Source organism: Octopus sinensis, linkage group LG2 (assembly GCF_006345805.1).
Source record: "Octopus sinensis linkage group LG2, ASM634580v1, whole genome shotgun sequence".
In the NCBI taxonomy this organism is placed as follows: domain Eukaryota; kingdom Metazoa; phylum Mollusca; class Cephalopoda; order Octopoda; family Octopodidae; genus Octopus; species Octopus sinensis.
In genome coordinates this window covers 112,583,330-112,605,360 of record NC_042998.1, presented here as the reverse complement: position 1 = coordinate 112,605,360, position 22,031 = coordinate 112,583,330, and the positions used below count along the sequence as shown (strand labels likewise).

The window sequence follows — 22,031 nt, the reverse complement described above, 5'->3', positions numbered from 1 at the left end:
GGTCGACCTTGAGTGACTTCAACACAACCAAAGCATTCTATAAGGGATTATGGAGGGAGGTACGACGACGAGCTCGGGGCAAACCTGGGCGTCGACGAGGAATACCTGACCCGCCTGTTTCAAACGACTTTCGGCCCGGGACCTATGGACAACTTCCAGAGATCCCTGGCCTGGCGTGCTACCGAGAAGCGCTACCCGTTCGGGATAAGCTCTATAGGCATGGCTCGAGAACACACGGGGCCGACCTGCCCGAGATGCGGGCAGAGCGACGAAACCGCTCTGCACGCAATCGTGCAGTGTCCAGCAATTTCCCACCTGTGGCTTATGTCGAACGACTGCTGTCACGTGTGGGACGTGTCGGTGTTATCAGCCGATCTATCGTTAATATCGTCACGCCTCCTTCCTTCAAACGGGAAAGGAAGAGCTATTTTTATCATACTTGTGGCTATGGCGAAAGAATGTATCTGGTGGACGCGTCTGAAAGGATTAGAGACAAACACTTTCCTCTCTGGTCAATCTCTCATCAACTTCTTCAAGTATCACTTGAAGAAAAAGTGAGAGTAGAGAGGCAAGTTTTGTCTAGTGAATGTTTTAAAAAAAGATGGGTGAATGTAGCAAGGATGGCACGTATGAATGACGAAGCCACCTTGACTATGATTCTATGAACCGTAAAAATTAATACAGAGAGTTGCTTATTTGCAAAAAAAAAAAAAAAAAAAAGAAATATAACATGTGACTTCATTGACCGAGGTTACCGTGGTCTTTCCGTAGGCTTTTCTTTCCACGGGTAAACCTCACCTGTCCCCCCCTTTACACTTCATATGACATTTCTGTGATACCGATCCCTATTGATCAATTTTTTTTCCTCTCCCCCTTTTTTTTAACCCCCCCCTTTTTTTTAACCCCCCCCTTTTTTTTTGTCTCTTTCTCTCCTTTTACGATCCCTTTTGATCGACCCCCCCTTTTTATTTTATTTTTATTTTATTTTATTTTTTCTTATTTTTTTAATTTTTTTTTATTTTTTTATTTTTTATTTTTTTTAAACCTTCAAAAGAAAAGCTCTACCTTGTAATTTGTTCTATCTGTGTGCAGCCCTGTGTGGCTAATAAAGAAACATATCTATCTATCTATCTATCTATCTATCTATCTATCTATCTATCTATCCATCCATCCATCCATCCATCCATCCATCCATCCATCCATCCATCATCTATCTATCTATCTATCTATCTATCTATCTATCTATCTATCTATCTATCTATCTATCTATCTATCTATCTATCTATCTATCTATCTAACGTGTGACATTATTGACCGAGGTTAACGTGGTCTTTTCCGTAGGCTTTTCTTTCTACGGATAAACATTATCTGTTTCCCCCTTTACGCTCTATATCATGATATTTCTGTGATACACGATCCCTATTGATCGTTTTTTTCTTTTCTTTCCTTTTTACGATCCCTTTTGATCGAAAACCAACCCACCTTTTTTTTCTTCCCCCAAAAGAAATGCTCTACCTTGTAATTTGTCCCGTCTGTGTTCAACCCTGTGTGGCTAATAAAGAAACATATCTATCAATCTATCTATAAACGCGTGCACAAAACACATACATATGTGTGCGTGTGTGAATGTGTGCGTTAAACTGCCTGATGGTAATGCGGCAATAAGTATGTAGTTCCATAGGACATCATTAACAATTGTGGGAACTGGCGTTTACATCGTGTTTGATGATGTAACAGTGTTGTTTTGCAGTACTAAGTTCGCAGTGCGTGACTGTTTCCTTCACATATAATGACTTGGCGTTATTAAAAGAAACTACTCTATCACGTCCCCATGGGAATACGTTTCTGAGGTCTGCATACAAGGAAGCTAGAAACAACTGTCTGAGATGTTTAAATTGCTTAAGGATAATGTCACTGTTTGGAAAGTTAAAGAAGGGTAAAAAGTTGCCTCATTTATACTAGTGTGTGTTGCAACGTGTACTTGTAAGAACATTCTTAATATACCGAAGGAAGAGTGCAGAAAACATGATTGAAACTTGAGGCACGCTGCCAGAATCAATTGAAAAGAACGGGCAGTGCGACCCATTGCAATGGAGTGGTTTGACAAGAACCTTCTATCTAAGAAATGAAATAAGAATGGAGAATTTGAGCGAGTAACTAAGAGTTCTTTATGATAGAGGTTGTATGCATAGTTATCTAGTCAAGAAGCTCGCTTTGTATTCATGAGCTTCTGGGTTTGACCAGATGAGCAGCACATTGGGTGTGTGATTTCATCCTTAACTTTACTTCAACTTAAGCTTTGTAAGTGAAATTGGGTCGGTGTACTGTACAGAAGACTATAAGATAGATAGACTGTATCTGTTCTCGGGTGGTATATCTAATCTTATGCCAGGTTTAATAATACCATTACTAGGTCTGTGGAAACCTTTAGTGTAATCATCACATTCGGAATGTGCATGTTGGCTTCTTGCTCCGGTTTTTTTCCTAATCTCGGAAGAAAGGTTGGGAGCGTTATCTTTCCATCTCTGACTTAGCCTTGACAAAATTTCAGACAAGACATGCAATCTATCGCGTGCACACAAACACACACACACACGCACGCACGCACACAGTCTGTCTGTCTGTCTATCTGCTTCTCTGTCTACCCGTCTGTCTGCCCGTCTGTCCATTCTCACCCTCCCTCTCCATTCCTATCTCTTTCTCTCTCTCTCTCCCACTCTCTTTCTCCCTCTCTCCCCTCCCTCTCTCTTTCTCTCTCTCCTTCCCTCTCTCTTTCTCTCTCTCCTTCCCTCTCTATTTCTCTCTCTCCTTCCCTCTCTATTTCTCTCTCTCCTTCCCTTTCTATTTATCTCTCTCTCTTTCTCTCCCCCTCTCCCCTTACCTTTTCCCTTTTGCAGCATCCTACACATCTATCAATCTCATGTTTCAAGTGACGTCATTAAAATATCAGCGAAATAGATTTTACTCTGCTGTTACAAATGTAAAACAATATTTGTTTTCCTTGTACCATTGATTTTTGTTTTGTTATTATTTAAAGGAGAGAAAAAACAAAGCGTTAATCCAATATGTATTTTTCAAATATAAATATTTGATAAATAATTTTTTTTTCTGTCCTTGTCTTGTATCCATCCTGCTTTAGCGCAGGATCCTCAAACATGCTTATTGATGCGACTGAAATATCGCTCCGACCAACGTGTCACTGTGATAGGCCTCGCGTGTCGTCTGTCAAGCGAGATAGGCTCAGCACTATTAGCTCGATCCTAAGACATCGTTTCTCATTACAGAGGCTGAAAAATAAATAAACGAATGAATACAATTGGTGCCGCATATTTTACTATAAAGGCCTTTTAGATATTAATGTAATAATTTAAATATGTCTTTCCGTGTTTAGTTTTGCCTGCGTTCGTTCTGAACACAAATCCGCCTGAGTTCAAATTTGTCTTTCTTCCTGCCGTGTACACAAAATAAGTAGCCGTCAAATACTGGTGTTGATATAATTGACATTTTTCTCTCCCCAAATGTGTGACCTCATACCTATTTTAGAAGTCGATATCATTAGTTCTAGCGATTTCTCAAAATATTTTATTTCTTGCACCATTTATAAATGTCTAGGGCAATGTTTCAGGGAAAGTTTGAAAAAAATTCCGAAAGAGATAATGTAAAGTAGGTCGAATGATTTTAAACGATTTGTTAAGTGTAAAATAAAAAAAAGGTGGACGTTCTACCTATTACATCAGCTAGTCTATAAAATAAGTTGAGCATTGAAAACAACAACTACATCACCATTACGTCCACCGTCACTTATACCAACGACAACAGTGAAACTGTTTGCATTGCCAAGAGTAATAGCAAAAACACAACAAGTATCGATTTTAACGCAACAGCTGTATATTCCCAGGCAGTAAAACGCCATCTTTATAACTTTAGTGGTTAAGCAATCTATTAAGAAAGCAACAGGAAAAATATATGTCAAATATAGATAAGAAATATCTTTAGAAACAAGATTTTCAGAAAAAAAAAAAAAGAACCGCATTCCATTACAAGCTACTTCTCTAGAAAGATACGAGTTACCCTTTCAGAAACATTTAATACTACACTCTAAGAACCCTTATAAATTATCTTATATAAATAAAAACATTAAGAATACTCTCCTCCAGACTTTACAAGGTACCTATACACACATTTTAGTTAATTCTTAATAAACATGAGAAGCTACTCTTCTACAAATATTACAAGTTACTCCTCTGTAAACATTACAAGCTATCCTTCTTCAAACAGCATAAATCACCCCTTTTCAAACATTACAAACCACTCCACTTCAACTACCCTCTACAAACATTACAAAACTACCCATCGATAAATGTTACATGCTACCCTTAAGCTTTACAAACAACCCCTCTCCAGATTGTACTCACTATCTCACTGAACATAACCTATGCATCTACAAGCATTACAAAGTATTCTCTACAAATACTACAGGCTATCCTTTACATAAAGACTGATATTTCCTCAGTACTATTTTCTTTATTTTATCCTCCATCCTTGCCATCACTGTTCTGAAAAGTTTCTAAGTTCTATCAACCACACACACACGCACGCACATTGATCTTTTGCTGAAAAGTAGGCTGGCACACATACCGTCTACTGATGTACGTATTAAGAAATGTTTTTTTCGTCCTGTATTGATTTCTTTTGTAGCAACTTTAGTTGTATGCATACATATACACGCACACATAACTGTCTACATCCATACCCAAATACGTACACACACGCACACACACTGTCCTTTATTCAGTGCAATATTTAACATACCTCTATTGCTTAACTCGTGATTTATAGTCATCACTTTAGTTTATTTTTCTTCTCCCTTTATTGTGTTTTATGAGTACAGCTTCTGAAAAGTACAAAACTTATAACTTTTAAAATGTTTTTTGCTCAGGAGTTGACTTTCAAACAAAGACCCTTTCTGTAGATGGTCACACAATAGCATTGCAATTATGGGACACTGCAGGCCAAGAAAGGTATGCTACTTCTCGTTTTTATAACATAATTTCCATAATATCAATAAAATACTCATACCTTCAACCAACGTTTACAGTTTCAATATCGATCGTAAATGTCCTTAGATTAGTTTATATCAGAGAACATTTTAAATGAAAAGGTAAGTTACTCTTGGTGGAGGCGGGTTGCTTAATGGTTGCGTGTTGCACTCATGATTGTAAGATTGTATTTTCGATTCCTGGATCGGGCGATGCGTTGTGTTCTTGAGTAAAACACTTAATTTCCTGTTGATTCAGTTATACTCAGCTGGAAACAATGAGTAATCCTGCGACCGACTGGTGTCCCGTCTAGCGGGGAAATATAGGCAACACAGAATCTTGGAAAACCGGCTTTGTGAACCTTTAGCTCGGAAAAGAAATTTGAAGTTACTGTTGAACAGAATTCTGCAACTAAGTTGCAAGTTAAATCTCTCAACTTTCACCTTTTCTTATTGAAAGCTATAGAATTTAATTTTCGTCGCCTTTAAATTGATGGTTTTATACAAAGATAGAAAATAATCCGTGGATTTGGTACATTAAAAATGTATAGAAACCTAATGCCAGAAAATTACGCTAATATTAGACGCTTCCTTTGTGTGTGCATAATTCGAACTCCTTATGTCACATTATATCAACTATATTGTCCTCGTGGCCCAGTAGTTAGGGTGTTGTAGTCACGATTGCAGGATCGTGGTTTCGAATTCTAAATTGGGCGGTGTGTTGGGTTCTTGAGCAAAGTACCCCATTTCCTGTTGCTTTCGTTCTCTCAGCTGTAAACGAATAACCCTACGACGGGATTGTCTCCTGTTCAGAGTGAATGTTGAGATCTCGGGTGCATATTATGTGTTATCGAAACCGATTAACTGGCCCTATGAGTTCTAAGAGTCAAATACAATAACTTCCATACTTTTGTTTTCGAACATCCATGAATTCATTCACTGCTAAGCCCACATATACATACCCCTACACATATGGTACTAGCATTTCTACGTACCCTTATCCTTCTGCATGCAATCTATACATATTGCTAATGAATAAATATTGTAAGATGGATGAACTATGAAAAGGTTTTTACCGTTTCTGGATATCTGTGAAGGTCGAGTGTCACAAGAATATCACAAAAATTAATTGAAAATGCTTGGAATATATTTACTAGAAATAAGATGAAACGTTTTGTGATAATTGGATCAAAGAAGCAATGAGATTTCCGGGTTCAAGGATTAAGAAAAGTCGGGGAAATACATGAGAAGGTTTAATATTTACAAATGATAGGGTGGCGAGTTGACAGAAGTGTTTGCACGCCAGATAAAATGCTTAGGAGCATTTCGCTCGTTTTTACGTTCTAAGTTCAAATTCCGCCTTTCAAGGTCGATAAAATAAATGCCAGTTGAACATTGGTGTCGACTTATCCCCTTGCCCGAAACTGCTAGCCTTGTGTCAAAATTTTAAATTCATATTTACAAATGATGAAGACAGTAATGAAGATACGGTTTTATACTTTTGTGAAACGTTTTCTATTCTCGACGTTTTAGGTTCCGCAGTATTGCCAAATCATACTTCCGGCGAGCTGACGGTGTATTACTTTTGTACGATTGTACTTACGAACGGTCATTTATAAACGTCCGTGATTGGTTGCAAACGATTGAAGTAAGTCACACGTCATATTAGACTTCAATTCTGTTTTACTCTTGGTTTTCGAAATTGCATCTTTATATATATATATATATAGTGATTTATCATTCTTGTTATATATTTTTGTTGTAGAATGGAGCCCAGAAACGTCTTCCTATTATGTTGTGTGCCAACAAAACAGATTTGAGAGCTGAAATGGAAGCACACGATCGACGAACCGTAAAGTTTGAAGATGGCCAGAGATTAGCAAGGGTATTTATGAGTTTATACAGAATATTACCCACACACATGACTCGTATACAAACACATTAATATCCACATACCAACAGCACACAGCATAAAAATATACAATATATTCACATTATAGATATTCATGAGTAAACGAGGAGGCTTCAACTTGATCGCTCCGTCTGCATGGAGAATCTAGCCAATTTTTTCGATCAACTCACAGCCTATTCTAATGTTATGGAACCCAAATGGATAATATTCTTTTCTATTCTAGGCACAAGGCCCGGAATTTTTGGGGGAGGTGCCAGTCGATTATATCGACCCCAGTACGCAACTGGTATTTAATTTATCGACCCCGAGAGGATGAAAGGCAAAGTCGACCTCGGCGGAATTTGAACTCAGAACGTAAAGACAGACGAAATACTGCTAAGCATTTCGCCTACACTAGATAATATTGTCCTATATACGATTTGGAAGGCGTATTTACTTTTTCCCCACATGTGTATTATGTGTGTAAAATGTAAGGATGCCTTCCAAAAGGTTCTAAGTGTTGCCCTTACTCTTCAGATTAAGCAACTGTTCCCGATTACAGGGGTTAATATTGTATCAAGCTGAACATGTAAGTAAGAAAATTACAGAAAATACTACAGATATAATAAAACTATATAAACATATATTTTAGAAAATTAATTAACATTACATAAAAATGTAAACATTAAAATTTTAATCCTGAAAATTGTTCATTTCATTTATTTGTGGTGGATGACGGATGAGCTTGATGTAATGAAGGTGGGGTTAGAGAAGGAAGGGATCATTATAATCATTATAAGTGATCATTATAAATTAGCAGAACCAAGATAATTTACTCGTTCTTGCCTCGCACTTAAAGAAGTCTGTGGTATCTGAGGAAGTAATGTGCTAATAACAGGAGGGTTATCAATATCACTAGCCGGCTTAACAGCTGATCGAGCGGACCCTTGTATGACGGAGGAGTGCATTCACTCACACACACACACACACACACACACACACACACACACACACACAAATACGTATCAATAGAGATGTGCTCCAAGTAATGTCTATCATATAAAGTACATTGATATATTATATATTTCTGTTCTTATTTCAGACATTTGAAGGTCTTTTTATTGAAACAAGTGCCAAGGATGGAAACAATATTAATGAAGCAGTATTAGAGTTAACAAGGTATCATTTCCTCTATGTTGTGTTTCTAGTGTGTACAGAGCGGTGTACTTAGGAATCTGCAAACGTTTATGTTCTCGTTGTTGTTTAGTTCCAGGGCAACCTAATAATTAATGCTGCTCCGTTCTTATTATGGGTAGCCAGGACTTTGTATTTATGCCTTCTTCTTAGTAGAATTTCAGACAGACTTTTCCTGTTGTTTCTAGCGGGTCGAACAACCACAAGATAAAGAGGGATCTTTACCGTTATCGCAAGACCTGCGGGATTTAGCAGCCATACTTACCGTAAATCATACGACGTTGTTTTTTTTAAAAATAGGAAGACTCATTGAGTAACATACTTCTAGATAGGTTACCCGAAATTAAGACGAATGGCCACAGGTGAAATTACTTTCATCATAGGTCTGCTCCTTGAGCGCTTGCCGAGGGCTAAACAGCAACGTTGAGGTTTCTCATCCAGTAATTTCTATATTTGTTTACCACCTGAGGTTATATTAATTAATTCATCTTTTATTGTTTATTTATAATGTTTACTATTATATTTATTTTTAGTTTAAGAAAAATATATGATCTCCCCTACATTTATAAAATTATATAAAGTTCCCTCCCTTGACATACAACTTTGATTATAAAATACATTCTTCGACGATCGCTTGACGATAGTTGGTGATTTTGAGAAGACGTGGGCATGATGAGATTTGAGTTCGTATTTGAATCCTTTCACTTCATTTAATATGTGAAAATCCGTGTGAAATTCACATTGTCCACAAATCAGATTTCTCCTCTCTTCCCAAAATAAGTTGTTATCACTTACAAACTGTAGCATTACATTTCTCCTACTCTTCCATATGGCCCCGAGAAAAGCATAAACGTCAAAACGCATTTAATCTGTGCTATGTTATCAAGTAGACAAAACTCCATTACAAATAGACAAAACTCCATTACGGCTGTCAAAACCTATAGAATTAATTTCATGTCTAGCCGTCCTAGTCAACAGTCTATATTGTATATAGCAGTCTCTTGTTAAATCTTCATGTTGCATATAACCGTTCTTAGATATATATTTATGTGACTGTTTTCAGTCGAAAAAAAATTACTGGGAGGGCAAGGGACAATTAACCAGTAACCTCTTCTGCGCGAAGAACATATAGATTAAGAACCTCTTGGTTTAGATAATGTACTGAATCAAGCAATTTTGATGACTTAAAATGACTTCTATAATGAGGAGAAAATTGGTAACTAAAGGATTAAATTGGTTCGAATAAGCAAGGGAAGCAACTCCGGATTCTAAATTGATTTATAAATTAATGGAGATAGGAAAGTGGAGAATAAGTTTTACTATTGAAAAATATATTGAAAATTCAGGACACATTTCGATCTTATTGCACCACTTCAGATATACTACTCAATAACTGTCCGTAACTAATACACATGCAGTTGTCACTAGTTAATACTGTGGCAACCATCAAGTATATACTGCTTTCCTTAGTGATATTCTATGTAGCTTATTGTATATAACTGACGGTAGCAAATTAATGTATTCGACTAGATTAGGGGTGAATATATGAACAAAAGTTATCAATGAGCGTATAAATACTAGATGAATATTCACGAAAGAAATGTAGTATCAACAGAGGTAGTTGGTGTATGGATGTGTTGGCATAAACATGAAGAACGATCAGTATACATATGAATATAAAGAAGGATTAGTATATTGGTGATAAATATAAGGATATGTATATCTGAGAGTTCTATGCGGTACCTCACCGAAGTATATCGAATGGAAAATTTCATCGAGGGAAAAAAGATAACGAGATAAAAATAAGCAGATGAAATGGTAGTAGGAAATGACGTATTATAAAGTATAAAGGAAGTGGCGTTAAAATAGGACCAATAAAATCAAGCTAAATATATATTGAAATTGAGTATATGTATGTATGTATGTATGTATGTATGTATGTATGTATGTATGTATGTATGTATGTATGTATGTATGTATGTATGTATGTAATATATATATATATATATATATAAAATATAAAATGGGATAACAACGCAAAACATTCAAATAGACGATACAAAAAAAACGGACGGGTCATTCGAAGCCTCTAATCTTCAGTCAAGAACGGGATCATCCTCGCAATTTCGGCTGATTGATCCGGTTCTTGACTGAAGATTAGAGGCTTCGAATGACCCGTCCGTTTTTGTATCGTCTATTTGAATGTTTTGCATTCTTGTCCCATTTTGTATTTTTATTTATATATATATTATATATATAATATATATATATATATATATTATATATATGATTTGATTTGATCTAGTTTCAGCTCATGAGCTATGGGCCATGCTGGGGCACCGCCATTTGGTGTTGCTACATAATTTTACTTCACTAATTATTTTTAGAAATTGACATTTGGGGCATGAGGGAGTTTGATGCCGCTTCCCTCATTTGCACTTCCTGCTGTGAAGCTGGTTCATCTGGGACACTTGACAGTAAGAGGTCCAGTTTCGTTTTGAAAACACGTACATTCACCCCATGCAGGTCTCTCAGGTCCTTCAGGAGGATATTGAAGAGCTGTAGTCCCCTAAAGCTCTGGCTGTTGCGATATCTTGTCCTATATTTTGATAGCAAATTTAGAGTCCTTGGCACTATGCAGTGGCGCCCTGTTCTAGCATTAGTGTAACTCTTGATATATGCTGAAGTATATGCTAAAGTATATGCTACGATACTATGAGTCTTAGAAATCAACCCTAATATGAATATCAGTTGCAATACTGAACTGAAGTATTCATTTTGTATTTATCCCCAAATTTATTCTACTTTACGTCAGTCGTAATTTGGGTTTGTATAGAGGTACGTTTATATAATATATATGAGAGATAATGTACACTTCAAATACGTTTGTACCTTAACACTCCATATATTTTCCATTTACATCATTGCAGGTTATTACGCACAAACGAAGATTTAGAAGTTCGTTCCGTTGGAATGCGTTTGTATGAAATGAGAAATGAGCCAACGAAGAAGCCTGGCATCTGTTGCAGAACTTGATGTCGTAAAAGACCCAGGATAAAAATGTTTGATATATATATATATATGGCTACCAGGTGCAAACCATCCATTTTATTATCCATTATACATACATACATATATGTATGTATATATATAGTCACACGTATGTATACATGTACATACATACCTGTACAGATGTAAAGAACAAGGGTATTGTTTTTTCGCGTAAAATACAAAAGACGTTATAATACATACGTGCATACATACATACATACATACATACATACATACATACATACATACATACATAGAAACATAAGCATGCACACACACACACACACACACACACACCAACACACACACACACACACATGTATGTATGTATATATGTATATTCATATAATATATTTTCTGTGTATAAATTATTTGCATGTATTTGGAACTTTATACATTTGTAATAACACCATTTTCCAATATGGTACATTATTCTCACTATTACATCAATAGATATATGCATCGGGACGCATTTTGATTTCGATCTTGGTGAATTTATAATATATACCTCCATCTTCCCAACTGCAGGCAGAATATATATATATAATATACACACACACTAATAACTAGTAGTAACAATGTTGATAATCATCATGAATCTGACAAGTATCAATCTGTAGATATTATCACAAATCGAAGGGAGAACGTTCTCATTGGTTCTGATTCGATCTCCGGTTATTATCATTTCGGTTCCCTTTATTTTGGGAAATGCATGAATCTCATTAATTTCTTTCCCTCCAACGATTGCCAATCTCTAATTAACATACTTTTAACGGAAGACGTGTGATTGTTTTTTCCTATGAAAGGCAGTGTAGAAACAATTGTCTTGACAACATTATAGTAAAAAAAAAAAAAAATTCTGATGTGGAAAAAAAAAAACAACAAGAAAACAGAAAATAACAAACTCTACTTGGAGCGTCACCACCACTACCACCATCACCGCCACCGCCATTACCATCGTCAGCACCTTCACCAACAGCACTGAGATCGCGACTATCGACGTCTTCATCATCATCACCATCCACTTCTGCACATAAACACGTGGATAATCATATATATACACACATACACACGCAGACATACACACACACAAACAAGCCATTGTTCTTAAATAAATGTACCCGGTCGAATACACTCAAGCATGCTCATACAGACATACATAAACAACACACACACACACACACACACACACACACACACACACACACACACACACATACATACACGCGCATATACACTCGTATGTATGTTTATTAATTCAACTGCCCATACAAGAGCATATGCATATACACACTCATGCACATACACATGCGTGCACATGGATAAATTTCCCCCCCCCTCCACACGAAGATTTACACGTACCTACACTAAAATACCGACACTCACACACACACGCACAAAATATCAATAGTGATAAGAGTATGATATGCAACAGGATATGAACAGAGAAATACACTAAATAAATACATAACTTAATAAATAGATAAATAACTAAAACTTTTGTTGTTGTTGTTGTTGTTACTGCTGCTGTTGTTGTCATGATTGTTGTATGTGTTGATATCTGGACCAAAACCGCTGGTCAAGCAGATCAATGAGCTGAAGATTCCTACTATGATTACCTTGTCTTTCGTTTTCAGGCATAATATATCGAATATTTATGGTGTCCAAATTTATCCTTGTTTTTGATGGTTGAGTATGATTTGAAGGATCTTTGCTTGCCACTTATAGCAAATCGAGGGCTCCCTTCGTTAGCTTGAAGTATTTAGATGTTTTTTTTTTTCTTTCGATATTGAAGCAAAACCCATCCAAACCACCATATCAGCTCTGATGAAACGACCTATGACCAACTGTACTCGAGTACCGAGCACCCCGTCTCATTGTCTAATGTGTTCTTCCTTTCTTCAAGGTACTTTTAAGTCATGAAAATCAAGTCATTTTAAAAGACAATGCTGTCTATTGTATCCCCCATTACAATTTGAGGCTGTTTTTTGTTTACACCGAGGCCAAAGCTGTTTTAGTAGTCCGATAATCGATGTTACGTCCAAGATCATCGCGTTTGTTTTTCATGAGTACGTGGGACTAAAGCGTCTGCTGAGTTCTTCATTTTAAAAGGCGACAGGTGAGATTTATGAGGGATTTGGGCGCTATATCTGGAGAGACGAATGACTATATTGTTACTCCCTCAAACTGATGCGCTTAGTAGGTAAGGAATAACAAACATTCGATATAAAGAAAAGAAAATGGTCGACCCAAATCCCAATGAAAGTCGGTGTTTAACGAAATCTCTCTCTCTCTCTCTCTCTCTCTCTCTCTCTCTCTCTCTCTTCTCTCTATCTCTCTCTCTCTCTCTCTCTCTCTCTCTCTCTCTCTCTCTCTCTCTCTTTCTGTCTATCTATCTATCTATCTATTGCTGTGTGGTAAGAATTTTGTTTCCCAAACACATGGTTGCAAGTTCAATCTCACTGCGTGCCACATTAGTAAGTGCCTTCTACTGTTGCCTAGGGTCGACCAAAATTTTGTGAGCGGATTTAGTTGACAGAAACTGAAGTAAGTGGATTACAGCGATTGAGTAGCTAGCCTTATCATTCCATCAAGATTGTAAGATACAGAAAGTAAATCCATTAAGATTAAGGGAGATAACTCAATTGGACATAATACAGTTTCGTATTCCTGCTCGAATATCGGAAGGTAACTGTCATATACAGGTTGGGCCAAAAGTAGGTATACATTTTAAAAACTAACCTATTAATTTTTTTACAGGTACCATGAATAATAGCAAATAATTTAAGTCAAGAACAAAGGAAGTGGATTCTAAAGCAGTAGTGGAAGACTGAAAATGCCGAGCAGGTGCGCACAGCATGGAGAGAAGTATTTGACGCTTCTCCACCAACACGACAGACAATTTATCGTTAAGAGATAAATATGAAAACAAACAAACAAACAAACAAAAATAACAAAAAAAAAACGGGTTCAATGGTTAATGCACCGAATTCTGGACGTCCTAGTACATCAATGAGTGAAGAAAATGAGATGAGAGTCGCTTTAACGTTTGTGAAGAATCCCAAAAGTCTACATGCCGTGCATCTCAGGAGCTATCCATACCGAGACTCAAATTATTTGCCATTATTTACAGTACCTGCAAAAAAAAAAAAAAAAAAAGCAAAAGTTAATTTGAAATTTTGAGCATTTACGAGATTAAACTGTCTTGATAAATATAATTGCAGTAAATAAATGTAAATGTAATAAAATGAAAAAATTTTATTGGCCCACCCTGTATATCAGGATCAGAACATTATGTACAGTATAAAATATCTTTTATTCTTTACCAGTTTCCGTCATTAGACTACGGCCATGCTGGGGCACCATTTTGACGGATTTAGTCTAGCAAATCAACTCCAGGACTTATTTTTTGAGGTCTGGTACTTTTTGTATCGGTCACATTTCGCCGAGCCGCTACGTTCCTCTGCCGTAAACAAACCAACACAAACATAGATCTGTATATATATATATATATATATATATATATATATATATATAATATATATATATATATATATATATATATATATATATATATATATATTATATATTATCTATGTGTCTGCGTGTGTTCGTGTATGCGTGAGTGTGTATACGCAGAGCTAGCTTGAGTTTCGTGTGAGGTATTTGTTGATCTTTGTGTGTATATGTTTTATGTTAATCATATTCAACAAGAAATTGTCAAAAATTATTTTCTATCTTGAACTTGAAGTTGACTTTGCCTCGATAAGAAGATACAATAAATACAGGATTGACTAAAACGTCCTTACAGCAATAGTTCAGCACAGATAATAAAATAAGTGGATTCGTTGTTGTTGTTGCTTAGTTCTAGCTTTGACTAAGTAAACTATGATCTACCAGCCAGTCTATATATGTGTATCATCTAGTGACTTTCTTCATTTAAGTAATTTGTTTGAGATTTAAATGAGAGTTTGGCTGCTATTTCTAGCCGCTCACTGTTCTTTTCTATCATACTTTAGTTGAAGGGAGATAACTTTTGTAATCAAGATGAACATGATTAACTTTTTGCTTCTTTCATATTGATTTACGTTGTGTGGTTTCAGACAAAGATATCTGTTATTTAGAATAATGATATTTATTTTCTATTGCATTGAAGAAGAAAAAATATTTAATTCCAAGTAAATTAAAATTATAATGAACCATAAGACGACAAAGTTCTTTGTTACAAGCTGTATTTATTGTTGCTCTTCTTACTTCATGCTTGGATTCTGTTTTTCAGCCCAAGGTTCGATCTCATTTGGGTAGAGTTATGATCAAAGACATTCCAGCCGTGGCGATCAAAATTTTTTTCCGTATCTTGGATTATATTGTTCAGTGTATCCTTCCTTTTATAAAGCTGATTTTTGCGTTTTCGAAATGATTTGACAATTATTTCTCGAGATTCAAACGACCATGTAGAAATTTCTTCGACATCGCGTATTCTGTTATATTTAAAATATTCTCTATTTCACTTTTGAGTAGTTCAGCCAAAAGCACTACTTCCATATGGGGATACAGTTTTTTTTTTTCATAAGAAGACTACCCTCCTCTCAAGTTGATATATGTATGTATGTATATACATACATATACATATATATATATATATATATATATTATATATATTATATAATATATATTATATATATATATATAATATATATATATTAATAAAACATTAATAAACTATCCAGTAACTTTAACTCATGTTATACTCCAATATTTAATTACCAAATTATTTAACAAAATAATCACTATTAATATTTTTAGATTTAAGTTCGCATATAATAATTATAAATTAATAAATACATAAAAATAAGTATCTAAATTATAATCAACAAATATAGTAATTAAAAATCTAAAATTTTCTCTATCTATAAATGCATAAACATATAACCAAGAATAAATTAGTTCATTATTACTTACATATATTTTTATACTTTTTGAGATCTAGTTATATGTTTTATAAGAATATATAATATTTGTTATTTATGTTTTGGTTTATGTCTATCACTGTTTGAGTTGCATAATAGTGGTTTTATCTCTAATTTATATTTTATATACTTATATTGTGAAATTTGATTTAATATACTCCCTATTATTATTATTATTATTATTATTATTCTATGTTTGACTTTTGCTTTATATTTGTACAAGTTGGCTCCAAGTCTCACCCAGAGACCTCAAGAGACAACGGGTTGGGAAGTTCATGTTGTTGTTTGCCTAGTGTGCCATATATTTGGGGGGTGGGGATGTTGGTATCTAATGAATGTCTAAAAAAAAAAAAGTTTTTTTTTTTTTTTTTTTTTTAAACCGAAAATTATGGTTGTTTTAAACCTTGAGGTTACATAGAGAGGTATCGCGTAGGATATGAGCAGTTCCCATGAGCACTATCTTTTGAACTTCTGCCATTTTTGGGTTTCCTGGTATCTGAGTTAGGTAGCTTCAGCCCCTTTTGCTATCATTCCCAGGGCACCTATGACAACAGGTAATTGTTTTAGTCTTCATCAGCTTCCCACATTTTGCTGATTTCTATTTCAAGATCTTATATTTTCTCAGTTTTTGGTGAGGTCCTGACAGATACGTTTATATCGATTGGGACAGTCATATCAATGAGGAGGCATGTTCTTTGTTTGAAGTCTTTCAATATGATGTCTGGCCTATTTGCATCTATCTTCCTGTCAGTTTGAATGGTGAAGTTCCAGAGGAGTGAGATGTGGTCTTTTCAAGCACTGGGGGTGGTTTGTGTTCCACCAGTTGTTTTTCATGGGGCAAATCCAGGTTTTTACAGATTACCCAGTGAATATATTGTGCAGCTCTATCGTGCCTGTTGAGATACTCTGTAGGCGCTAGAAGACTGCACTTGTAGACCACATGGTCAATGGTTTCATTTTGTTGCTTGCATACACGACACGTTGGACTGCTTCTGATCTTTAATATGTTGGCTGGTAGTTTTCTTGTTGGTAGGCATTGATCTTGAGCTGCTATGATAAACCCCTCTGTTTCAGATTTTAGCCAGAGGAGCCCTTAGCCATTATGGGTCAGGGCTTTGTCGATATCTGCAATATTCGCTCTCTTTGGGTATTTGCCATAGAGAGGTTTTTCTTGCCATTTATTATTCAGAATACTAAGGCCGCAGTTTTTGGCACGGGTTTTCATGGCCTAGCTTTTTCTTTCTGTGCTTGTTCTTGTATGTCTATATCTCTAATTCCCGAAATTGGTTGTATTCGGAATTCACTTATATTCCTTTGCCTGTTTTGTGACTGAGTATGATGCTTTCTTGTTTCATGTTTTTGAGACAAGTTTTTAACATCCAGTCCTCAGAGTTTTTCTGGTATAGCTAATGCATTGATTGCTTCGATCCTGTTTCTTGCATTCAGCTCTGTCTTGAGTATTGCTCTCACTCTTCGATAGCATTCTCTCCTGATCCTTTCCTTCATCTCTGAATGCCTTATTCCGTTCCCTTCAATTACCCCTAGGTACTTGTAGCTCTCCGCTGGGTCTAGTTCTTTTATGACATTCGTTGGTCAAGGTTAACGTTAGATGTTCTGTCATTTTTCCTTTGATAAAGGTAGCCTTTGCACATTTATCGAGGCCGAATTGCATTCTGATGTCGTCACTGAATGTTTGACTATCGCTAGTAAGCCCTTGATTGTTGATCATTTTTTTTTGCAAAAAGCTTTAAATCATCCATGTAAACGAGATGATTTATATTTTTATCAAACATTTATACCCGTACTGCGCGTCATTGAGCAGCTTTGAGAGAGGTATTAAGGATAAACAAAAGAGGAGTGGTGACAGTGAGTCACCCTGGAAAATGCCACAACGAAATTTTTACATCACACCAGCATTTAGGGATTCACTGTCACTGTTCAGAGTTAGTGTGGTTCTCCATGATCTCATACTTACAGTCAAGAAGTTTTCGCAGATTGGTGCTATCTTATACATTTCAAGGCATTTCCTAATCCACTATGTGGTAGGCTATCAAAAGCCTTTTTATAGTCTATCCAGGCTATTGATAAGTTTTTGTGTCGTTTGTGACAATCTTCTAAGATCATCTTATTGATGAGTAGTTGGTCTTTACAAGCCGTAGGATCCACGTTACATCCCTTTCTGTTCATTAGGGAATATGCTGCTGTCTGTTAAAAACTATAGGTTATATTCCGTCAGGACAGATGTTAGTGTTTTGTAACATAGTTGTTAAGCAGGTTATGTTCTATAGTTTTTGGGTTCATTTGATTCTTCATTTTTGAAGCAGGATGTTAACCCATTAACTAGCCAAGGAGGCATCCTACTAGGGTGTTGCAAACATCATTGTACAGTTCTGTTAGCAGTTCATGGCTCTCTGGGAAGGCATTCAGCCAGAAGTTAGGAATTTTATCCTTTCCTGGAGACTTCCATTTGCTTGACCTCCTGAGAGCAGATCTTATATCTTCTACCTTGACACTCCTCCACTTTTGCTCTTCTAAGGGGTCCAGTTCTGTAGATATTCTGTCAATCCGGGGGCCTTTTTTCGTATTATTCTTATTATTATTCTATTCTTATTATTATTATTATTATTATTATTATTATTATTATTATATTATTATTGATATATCTATATATATTATATATATCGTTTTTGGATTTGGGTTTGCAAATTCTTTTTGTGAGTTCGTGTGTTGAAGCATATACTCTTGAAAAGGGTGCAAGACGCAATGAAATTTTGAGAAAAAGAAAGAAGGAAATAAGTGGAAATTTTACCAGTGGTTGTGTTAAATAAAAAGTCATATTTTGGTGGTATATATATATATATATATATATTATATATATATACACACACAAGAAGATATATTTAGGAGCTTACAAAGAATTTGAGCTGAACTGACCTGTTTCACCATTTTATCGTAAAATTCTCAAATTCTTAGTAAACTAAATATATCTCCTTCTGTGTATATATATACAACCAAAATATGACCTTTTTGAACTTATAATTTTCTGTGTGTGTGTGTATATATATATATATATACTTCCAAACAAACATGAATTTTAATGAAATCCTAATATTTTTAACAAACCTTTTTAATATTTTTCTCACGATTTTCCTTGTAAACTGTTTTAACGTTTCCTTATTATTACCAAAGATGTATATATGTATTTTAAATATCTTGTGACAACCATACTTAACACAACAAAGCTTTTACAAAGCTTTCACATTTTACTTTTTTGACAATCTTTTTCTAAAAAAGTGAAACCGGTCAGTGAATAAACATCTTTTTAAAATTGCATTTTCAAACCTTCTTTCATCTATATTCCCACTCGTGCGGCACCTTACAACTTACTTCACTTTGTTATATATATATAATCTATTATATATAATATACTATATATACACGCACATACACAAATCCCGCGCGCGCCACACACACAACACACCACACACACACACACACGCATGCACACACCACACACACACACACACACGAGTGAGTGGTCAAGTAAAAACGGGCTCTCAACAAAATTATTGGGAGTTACATGTATGCATCAAACTGTTTTGATCCATATATATACACATATATATGTGTATGTATATTTACACACACACACTCCCAACCACACAACACACCTATATATATATATATATGCATATACTATTTACATAACGCATGGACACACACGCACCACACACGCATATATGCATATTTATATATGTATGTGTATGTATATATATATATATATATATATATATATCTACATATATATTTATGCATATTTATAATATGCATATGTATGTGGTATGTATATATATATATATATATATTATATATATATGGTGTGTATATATATATATATATTATATATGTATATATATATATATATATATATATAATATATATATATATATATATATATATAATATATATATATATATATACATACATACATACTCATGTATATGATAACTCTAATTTGGCACAAGCCCAGTAATTTGAGGGAAGGAGGGAAGTTGGTTACATCAATCCTTATACTTGACTGGTTCTTTACTTCATCTGCCCACGAAAGAACGAAAGGGAAAGTTAACCTCAGCGGGATTTGAAATGAAAATGTAAAGAGTCGGAAAAATTTTGCTAAGCATTTTGTCCGGTGCGTTAACAACTCTGCTAGCTCTCAATACAACAACAGCAACAACAACAGCAACTACTACTACTACTACTACTACTACTACTACTACTACTAACTACTTGTAAATGTTAATAATATCATTCTTTAAAATCCAAATATATTTGGAGAGAGAAGTAGGGAGGTATCTTTCTGAATGGCTGAATAAAAACAATTGTAAGACTCTTTCCAAATCATTGATTGCAAGAGGGACTTTAGCTAAATAAACTAATGATTCAAAAAGGCTTATGCTGTTCAGCGGGCAGATATTAAGATAGCTGAAGGTACATAGAGTAGAGTTGTGCGTGATCATAAGGAAAAACTATTTTCTTAGTACTGGATATGGAAGAATGGAAGTTTATTGGTACAAGTGTAGTTCAACTTAACGCTATTTTCATTAGAAAGCTGATATCTATTGCCTACGAAGAAATAATTGTTCCTAAACTGGTAGCTTCGGAACAAACATTTAAACTATTTAGAATTACACCGTATACTTTTCTTTAATATTCACGCTCTTCTATAAATAATGTATATAACGTGTGTGTATTTGTGTGTGTGTGTGTGAGTGTGTGTGCATGTGTGTGCGTGCGTATATGTGCATATGTGTGTGAATGTACGCATGTATGTTTGCATGTGAGATATAAAGTACGTTTATGTCATAAATTAGATACTGTTTAGGTGTTAAGTTATACTACATGCTTATCTAAACTAAACACTGAAAATTTAGGCGGCGATTCTGTTGTGTCAGGTTTTTGCTACAAGGAAATAGGACATGTTTATATAGACTATTTAAAAGTTGCTCTAAATAGTCAATTTATATTCTCAATGATGAAATGTACAAAGCTTAGGGAGCTGGGATTAACACTGGTAGACATAATTTAGACGAATTGACCTTAGTATCAAGAAATAGGTTGATATAAAATTACGTGTTTAATATAAAATGGAGACAGAATATTTTGAGCAGTGGGGAAAAATTAGTCTCATATCGTTTTTAACATAAGTTTCTAAAGAAATTTTATCTCAGTTAATTCCACAGTTTCATGCCTTCTAAAAGTGGGTATACATCTTGTATGGCACACAGCTGGTGATATATATAGATGCATGCACACATACATGCGTGCACACACACACACCACACACACACACACACACACACACACACACACACACACACACAATACGCACGCATACATACACACACATATATGTATATTATTTTAAATAGTTTGATTCGGTTCCGTGCAACCAAAATATTCGCAGGCCCCTAACGGGAACTCGATAGAGGTTCAAAATGGCTTTAAGATATTTAGTCGTTTGTGCGCAGTTTAGGTCACCTAGCTGTTATTCTATCATTGTAATATCAGTTATTTTTGTACTTTTAGGTCCACAAGCTGCGGATAGGATGTTGGTGACATTTTCATACCAATGTGTAGTGAGGTATATTCAACCACTTCCCTTCTTTGTATATGGCACAACACGTTGTGGGGAAGGCGAATTCTAGGCACTAGTCAGTTGATTAGTCATTATTTTGAAGAACATTAGCAACAGTTGTCATAACTAATATCGCTTTGATGGAATTACAGCCTTGTGACCTGAACTAACCGATAGAAGCCTAAATATCTTGAAAGCAGTTGTAATTTCCAACTCTATTCTCTGTCTTAGAACATTTGTCGAGGTGGACGT

The 22,031-nt window shown here is 35.2% G+C and overlaps 1 protein-coding gene across 6 annotated transcripts in view; it reads left to right on the top strand.

The window, feature by feature from the left end:
- Positions 1–19,951, top strand: part of LOC115232572 (ras and EF-hand domain-containing protein homolog) — a 117,634-nt gene extending 97,683 nt beyond the window's left edge. For 5 of the 6 annotated variants that reach the window (XM_036498932.1, XM_036498935.1, XM_036498936.1 and 2 more), the window contains exons 14-18: positions 4,940–5,021; positions 6,572–6,686; positions 6,804–6,923; positions 8,032–8,108; positions 11,054–12,134. In XM_036498932.1, the coding sequence (XP_036354825.1) occupies positions 4,940–5,021; positions 6,572–6,686; positions 6,804–6,923; positions 8,032–8,108; positions 11,054–11,159 (500 nt within the window). In that variant the 3' untranslated portion in view covers positions 11,160–12,134. Of the gene's footprint in view, positions 1–4,939; positions 5,022–6,571; positions 6,687–6,803; positions 6,924–8,031; positions 8,109–11,053; positions 12,135–19,911 lie in introns of those variants that run through there. The other variant, XM_036498939.1, reaches the window with a different exon arrangement.
- Positions 19,952–22,031: the final 2,080 nt, after the last annotated feature.